We start from the raw sequence: 8381 nt of genomic DNA, 5'->3' as shown, positions 1-8381 counted from the left end.
AAGATTTTCCAAATGTTCGAACGGTTAAGTATACGAAGCATTGTACAACAAGTTGGATGTGCTTAGGTTGGATCATAGTTATCGATAGCGAATAGCGGTATATAGCGATGGGACACCTATAAGCTACGTAGCGAATATCGGTAAATAGCGACCGCTATTTCGTATTTAGCGATAGGTATACAAATATTAAAAATATATATTATGTAACTATTATAGCTATTATAACCAATAAATAAGCAAACAAACCATTAAACTAGATAAATAACTTAACCAAGTTAGTTTTTAAACATAAATAACAAAAGGCAAGTCTAAAGTCTAAACTCAAAAACCCAAATCAAAGATCATCTAGATCTTCATAGACAAGCTCATCATCATCATCTTGAATAGATGATGGCTCAAAAATTTCATAAGCAACTACATCATTTTCTTCTTCACCCAAGTTATTTTCATCATCCTCGTCTATTAAACATCTTCCTCTGGAGCTCGATGCGGACTTGTCAACAGCCCCCCTATTCCTACTTTTTGTAGAATAAGGTTGCTCACATGCCCCAACAGCATCTGCAACTTGACCCCATGTTAAATTCTCACCCTCGAAGACCGGGGCATCTTCCTCCTCTTCTTCGCCTCCCATCAGCCACTCAGTTGGATCTATAACATTTGCATCGTCCAATATAATTGGGTCAATCGTATCACGCATATTGTACCTCCTTCTTAAAGCCCGGTTATACTTGATATAAACAAGGTCATTTAACTTTTGTTGCTCTAGCCGGTTTCTTTTCTTAGAATGTAACTACATAAAAGTAAGTTAAAAATTATAATCATACAATACAAAGTATATCTATACTTAAACTCAAAAAAACCGAGTTACTTGCATGTTCAAATACGCTCCAATTCCTCTCACAACCTGATGAGCTACAAGTAAGACTTAGCACCTTGACCGCAAACTTTTTTAATGCCGGGGTTGATGCTCCATATTGCATCCACCACTCCGCTAATTTAGTAACAAACTAATATAAAGAATTAAAGATATGTTAAAATTTATAATTATACGCAGTATATTATTTTTATATTATTTACCTGGTGCAATTTTTACTCTCATTTTCTTCACTATCGGGTTCCCGAAGATCCATTGTGCACTTCGGTATATTGGAAGCTCGGCATGAATCTTCATCTCCTCGTCCTCATTCAATGCTAATTTATGAATACACGACATTAATCCACTCATCACTTCATCATCATTTTCCACATTCGGATTTTCATAATACAGGGCCAGATTCAAGTAATACTCAGCAGCATGCAAAGGTTGATGCAATTGGCAATTCCACCTCCTATCACTGATTTTGAAGACTTTTGCATACTTATCTTCTTTGTTTTTGAAAGCATCAGCAATCGCCTCTTTTGCTCTATCCATCGCCTCATATATGTAACCCATTGGAGGCTTTCTCTCTCCATCAACTAACCGAAGCACACTTAACAACAGACAACCAATTTTTACTGCAATATCTATATTGTTCCAAAAGTTAGGCGTCAATATAGTATTTGCCGTGTGCGTGCCTCCATCCAACTTTGAAAACTTGCTTCTGTTCCATTGTTCAGAAGTGAACATTTTTTTTTTAAAATTCCTCTTGTTAGCCTTAAAACAATTTAGGGTGATGAAAGTTGTGGCAAATCGAGTCTTTACGAGCCTCACCATGTCCTTTTGCCCAGTGAACTCTCTCATCATATTAAGTAGCAAAGTACGATTGTAAATATACGTGTTCACCGTGATTGCCTTATCAAGTGTCCTTTTTAAATGTGGCAATTTGAAGATGTCCTCAAATATCAAATCTATGCAATGCGTTGTACAAGGAGTCCAATAGATGTACGGGTATTTCTCTTCCACAAGCTTGCCAGCAAAAACATTGTTGCTAGCACTATCTATGACAACTTGAACAACATCACGCGGGCCGACTTGTTTTATGAAACTGTCAAATAAAATGAACATGTTATCACCGGTATGTGAATAACTAGATGCACCAACCGATTCAAGGAACATACTTCCCCGGGGAGTGTTCACTAAGAAATTTATGAGTGCACTTCCTTTTCTGTCCCTCCATCCATCTGCCATTAAGGAACATCTATATGTTGTTTTTTTAGCCTCATTTTCACACATAATTTTCTTAGTGTGCATATTTTCAAGCTTCAACATCGGGACTTGGACCTCATGATAGCTAGGTGGTTTCATACCGCAACCATGTCTAGCTATCGCTTCAATTGCGGGCCCTACACTATCGTATGTCACAGCATTGAATGCCACACCTGCATCATACATCCAACGTAAAAACTTTTGGACCGCATCTGCTCTTAAACTTTTTTGGACATCTTTATGTTGTGGAGTTCCAACCAAACGCCCATTTTTCTTACCCCCTGTTTCAGATTGGTTGTAATACGCATGCATAGGCCCTTTAGTGTTTTTATTAGTTGCGGTTGATCCGAAAGATGAAATAGGGCAATGCCTCTTTTGAGTGTTCAATTCATCATCATCTACTTCTTCATCTAGATCCACAACATCATCAAAGTGTGGTATGTTATTCATTGCCTCTTTTGCTTGTTTCTTCTTATCAAAAGCTTCTTTATAGAAAGCTTTTACCTCAGCTAGGACTTTTGAACACTTTGCTACGTGACGGTGTCACCAGCAAGATGGTGCTTGTGCCTTGTAATCCCCCCTCTTAACACAAAAGAATAGAAATTACATTGCACACATTGGTTATTTCCTTCAACCTTTGTCCCATAAGCCCATCCAGGATCAGTTTCCCTTTTATTAACCATTTTTAAGAAAGTAGCAGTGATCAAAACATGAATTAGAAGTGTAATACTAAGCCTAATCATCAAACCAAAGTAATACTAAGTCTAACAACAAAACCAATTGAAAACAGAAAAGAAAAAAAATTGCAAAATCTTCCAATCGGACCTGAAGTCGTCGGAGAAAACGTTGCTCGAAGCTAGAGAAATCGCCGACTCGCCAGAATAATGAAGGGGTTCGCTGGTGGGGTTCGTTGGAGGTGGTCGCAAGGATTTGGAGGTAGCGGAAGTCCAAAGCATAGAGGGGGGAGGCGAAGTAGCGAACGACTATTGATTTTAAGTTAGCGTAAGTCGCCAACTCAACCCTAATACGTTTATTCAGCTTTTTATTTAAAACACACACACACACACCTGTCGCTATATTGGCCGCTTTCTGTCGCTATTTGCTCCATAGCGGTCGTTGGCCACTACACCTCGTTATTCGCTATAGCAACCGCTATGGTCGCTATTGATAACTGTGGGTTGGATGTGTTTTTACCATGTTTTATACATATTCGCATCACATTATTACATTATGTATATATTCACTACATGTTCATGCATTTCACAACATCTTGGAATTTTGATCAAAATTATGGTGTGGGTTATTATTCAAAAGTGGGAGTGTCACTCTGTCATGCTATCAATAATATTATTGATTTAACTTTTCCGGACAAATGCAATGTAATTCATTTTGTATATAATATAGTAAAGTGTAGTATGCCTCATTCTTTATTGTTGGTAATTTTCACTGCAGGTAAATTCATTGTTTCTTTAAACAACCTGTCGGTAAAAAAAATGTGGTTTGCATGATATCATAAATCTCTTTTGGCATGGATTTGCATTTACATGTGGGGTTGATCCATTTAAAACATTTTAAAGATTTACCCCAATAACGTGTCAAAGATATTTCATCGTATGAGTTATTTCACAAGTATGAAAAAAAAGTATACGCGGGTAAAGATGGTTTCACTAAAAGTGTATTTCGTTTATCTGCAAAAAAGCAATCCATGTTGAGTGATAAAGTTTATATATGATTGTCATATATGTGCATAAAGAATGTTCACATGAATCAAATTCTAGAAAGAGGGTGAGTGATTTGAATTGTTGAATTTTGCAAGCATATAAAAATACAATTTGTAAAAAGCTTTTGTGAAGACGAACGACTTCCATTTTGATGATAGAAAAATCAAAGAATCAAGGTATGTTTGAAGCATTTGTGAATTATATGACGAAAGTGAAACAATTAGGAGTATGTATATGGGAGTAAATGTATGTTCGTTATGTAAATCTCTTATCACTTTTATGCTTTAATATGCTTTAGCTAAAAGTGTATAATCTTATCTTAAGTCTTAGAATAACCTTTTGAATGGATATATAAGTTAAATTGTTTTAGTGAAATACTGAATCACAAATCGGATTTTCTAATATGTATCACAATGGCACGTATAAGAAATATTAATTAATCATAATTATTATTATAATTAAATGTGAAATGCATTAATTATAGAGATTATTAATGAATTTTATATTTAATTATGGTAATCTTTCTTATAATTAATGTGTTTAACATTTAATTATGATAATAATTGTGATTAATTAATACTTCTTATATATACCATTAGAGCACGTATTAGAAAATCCCATCACAAATAACGAAATTAATTGTTGATGATTTTAGACAAATATGTACTAGATAAGATAACAAGTTTATAAAAATATAATTACTAAAAAATTAAAAATACGTAACCCATAAAATAATATAAATTTATTGCAGTTCTTTATAATTTTTTTCCCTTCAATTTACACACAAATTTAACGAAAACAATGGTATTTTGATTTTTTTTTAAAGAGTATCTAATGTAAAATGGATAAAGTTGTTGCAACCAGAAAACAATTATTGGTGCCACCCTTGTTCAAAACAAAGACGAGGGTATTTTAGTCTTTTAGAATACGCCTCGATTATTTCCAATCACAATAATTAAAAATGGAAAATTAATTGAAAATCAAGAATAGGGGGAAAGGGGGCAGAACCTCCAAATTAGGGTTCATATCACGACCGATAGGAAAAAGCAAACGTAAACCCTAACCCCAGAAGACCAGAGATTCAACACGCGAAATCCATCTCGATTTGCGTTTCACAGACGCAGACAGGAAATCGACAAGAACATAAGGGGGAAATCTAGAGATTAGAGTCTCAATCAACTGTTTTTTGGTAATCTTCATCCATCGTCAACACCCTTTTGTTTGTTCTTTTCATTTCCAAGAATTTGATCGGTCATGCGAGGCGGCAAAGGAGGAGCTGCGGCGTCTAAGGCGGCACTTCCGGTGACCGTCGGATCGGGATCGGGAACAGAAATTAGGTTTAGAGGGGTGAGAAAGAGACCATGGGGTCGATTCGTTGCAGAAATTAGAGATCCATTGAAGAAGGCCAGGGTTTGGCTTGGTACCTTCGATTCGGCGGAGGATGCTGCTCGTGCTTACGACGCCGCAGCTCGGACCCTCCGTGGAGCTAAAGCGAAGACGAATTTCCCCTTCACGATTGCGTCAACGGCGCAACATCAACAAAACCTTAACGATCGCCATCCTTTCTTTGACTCCCCGGAGCACGAAATTATCGTACCTCAGAGGCCGACGTGTAGCGGTATGAGTAGCACCGTGGAGTCTTTCAGTGGCCCAAGACCGCTGACGACGGCGGATGTTGTATTACCTCGTGTACATCACCCTCAGAAGCAACCAGCGGCCACCGATAGTTGTTGCGATTACTGCGATTCTTCTTCATCTGTTGTGGTTGATGAAGAAGATGCTGGGGATATTGCTTCTTCTTCGTTTCAGAAAACCATGCTGCCCTTCGATTTAAACATGCCACCTCCGGTTGATGATTCTCCCATAGGCGATGACCTTCACTGCACAGAGCTTCGTCTTTGAGGATGAACATCTATTTGATGTCTCAATTTTTTTATATTTTTCTGCAGAAAAATGTCTTCTCTTACATTTGACATGGTTAAGCCTTCATTAAGATATATAAGTGAGCCTTATCTGATGAATGAATATGATGTTGTGAGCAAGCTGTTCTTGATTTCTTAAGTAAGCTTATAAAATCTGATAACTCTCTTGATGTCAAATGTTTCTTCTTGTCATTCTGCTTAATCTAAAAATGGAGGATCGATTTCTCAAAGTAACTATCGATTTGTTTCCTTTGACTTTGCTCTATGCTTATATACTTGATTTAATCTCTGTTCTTGCTAGTTCTTGTGTTAGAAACTGTAGTTATCTCCATGCTATATGCTCTTTCTATTGCTTTACATTCTATATAGTGTTGTTTGTTTTGTTTTGAAGAAGAGAAATTTGAAATGTCGTGGAATATTTTGGTAATCCTTTCGTTTTCATTCTTTAAAAGACTTGAGAACAAGGTGTTTGGGGGATCTTGATGAATGCATCTTGTTTGTGACATCAATGTTGTTTATGACACCCATGGGAGGAGAAGAAGATCGAGGTGATTACATATATGACATCAATGGGGATTACAAAGACTCGAGGATGAGTCTTTTTGTATAGGAGGTGGTTATGTCGGAAACTACAGCAAGACAAGTAGGGTGTAATGAAATGTCCTAAATGTGTTGTCACCCCTCACCTCTTTTGCGAATATAGGAGGTTTATTAGGGATATTATTTCCTTTTTAAGCCATTTTTTTCTTATTTTGTAAGAAGTTTATGACTTTATGGTATTCAAATATATTATATAGATTATAAGTATCATTAAATATATTTAGAGTTGATTGTTAACTTTGAGTGTTCATTTTGAAGATGGAACTTTATTTTGGGTTGATTTTGGTTGTGTATTTTCCATGATTGTAAAGTTGATCTATGTAGCTAGAACTTAGAATTTATTCTATGACAGTATTTGTTCTACTTTAAAATTTATCATTTATTAAGATCCAATATAATTTTGTTTAATAGAGGAAACTCCACTTAAAAACTAAAATAATATATGTGAATTGTGTTAAATAAAGCATGTTTGATAAAAGTTTAATCATAACCCCGTTAAGGCATTGACCATATAAAAAATTCTCACATCACATAATAACTATCTTTTTAAAAAATAATAAAATAGGATCATGAATTGTGAAAATAAAATGAATTTTTTTTTATAAATTCTGAAGGTGCTATCTTGGATGTTAATGTTGAAGCTGGTATTTTCCAAAATACATTATTATTTTCAAAATGGTACCTTCTGTTTAAGGTGATGTTGTCATTCTCAAACACGACTTCAACAATTTCCTTCGACAATCCTATGGATAAGTTTAATCACATGTTGCTTTTCTTTAGCACAAACAAAAGTATGTTTTCTCTGTTTTTTATAGTATGAAAACTTTTTTTTTGGAAAATCATGAACATATTAATCTTAGAAATTAGTTGAAAAACTTTGAAACATAAAATCATGCAATATTATCATGTTTGATATTGATGAACTTCTTGGAAAATGATGAACATGTTCAAAAAGTAGGAACATGTTTAAATTGTTTTACAATCAAGCATTCACATTCACATAATATCATTTGTTTTGAAAAAAAAAACGTTATAGATATGACTTATTAGCATGTTACTTCCAATACCCGATTAGATAGTCCCAACAAATGTCTTAGCCATCAACGTTGTTACGACCACTTCATTTAAGTATAAAGTATTTTTAAATTGAGTAAATTGCAAAAATGATCCCTGTGGTATGCAAAATTTTGGGGTTTTAGTCCAAACCACGAGTTTTTTGGAACCATAGTCCTTTTGGAGTGGTTTCTATGTGGTTTTGGTCCCTGGACTTAACTCCCGTTAAGTTGGAACTGTTAAGCCCCCCTCACGTGCCTCACACGTGAGGGTAATTTCGTCATTTCATATGTCAGGGACCATTTTTGCATAAACGTTTTTTTGGATTAATTCCTTTTAAATACCCCCATTTCCTGCGATCTTCTTCCCCAACGTCTCTTTTCTTCTACCCTTCTTCTTCTTGAGCTCCGCTACAACAAAAATGGTGCTATGTTTTTGTGGAAAAGTTGTTGTGGTGAAAACGTCTTGGACCCCTTTGAATCCAGGAAGGAGATTTTTTGCATGCCCTATGAATGATTCCGTTTGTGGGTTTATCGGGTGGCTTGATCCCCCAATGTATGCTAGGTCTAAAGCCATCATACCTGGTCTGCTAAGAAATTTGAATTCAGTGCAGGAACGGTGCAATGAGTCGGTTAGAGGTATGAACATGCTACAGGATCAATGCAATGGACTGATATGCAAGAACAACATTTTGGTGGCAAATGTCAGAGCATTGAAGGATGATAATTTGAAGCTGAAAATGTACATGTTTGGAAGTTGGTTTTTCTTTGTGATTGTATTCTTTTATATTTGGTTTGTGTAGGGGTATACTCTGAAGGGTGTTTTGGTCATTTTGTTGTAATTTTATGTGATCAAGTTTGTAGTGACTTATGATGATAATGATATATGTACAATTTTATGATGCAAGTGTAATGAATGTTTTACCAAAATGGTATGAATGTATAAGAATTAACATATGAA

General features: G+C 35.4%; 2 protein-coding genes and 1 long non-coding RNA gene across 3 annotated transcripts; 2 read left to right on the top strand and 1 right to left on the bottom strand.

The window, feature by feature from the left end:
* Positions 1–334: 334 nt before the first annotated feature.
* LOC145016806 (uncharacterized) lies at positions 335–2808 on the bottom strand. The gene is made up of 4 exons (XM_078975008.1): positions 2733–2808; positions 1094–2640; positions 885–1007; positions 335–790 (listed from the first exon to the last, which is right to left on the bottom strand). Exons 1-4 carry the CDS (start codon positions 2806–2808, stop codon positions 335–337), a joined length of 2202 nt encoding a protein of 733 aa, XP_078831134.1.
* Positions 2809–3898: 1090 nt separating this feature from the next.
* On the top strand, positions 3899–6616 carry LOC145015621 (uncharacterized). The gene is made up of 2 exons (XR_013665981.1): positions 3899–4022; positions 6221–6616. It is a non-coding gene; the product is annotated as an uncharacterized LOC145015621 (long non-coding RNA).
* LOC145015620 (ethylene-responsive transcription factor 3-like) lies at positions 4797–5888 on the top strand. Its single transcript, XM_078974089.1, has one exon. The coding sequence runs from the start codon at positions 5101–5103 to the stop codon at positions 5746–5748; it is 648 nt and encodes a 215-aa protein (XP_078830215.1). The 5' UTR covers positions 4797–5100; the 3' UTR covers positions 5749–5888.
* Positions 6617–8381: the final 1765 nt, after the last annotated feature.

The sequence above is a fragment of the Lactuca saligna genome, chromosome 9, assembly GCF_052625555.1.
Source record: "Lactuca saligna cultivar CGN05327 chromosome 9, ASM5262555v1, whole genome shotgun sequence".
In the NCBI taxonomy this organism is placed as follows: Eukaryota; Viridiplantae; Streptophyta; class Magnoliopsida; order Asterales; family Asteraceae; genus Lactuca; species Lactuca saligna.
Note: the sequence above shows the minus strand (reverse complement) of the source record. Positions and strands in the feature narration are given on the sequence as shown.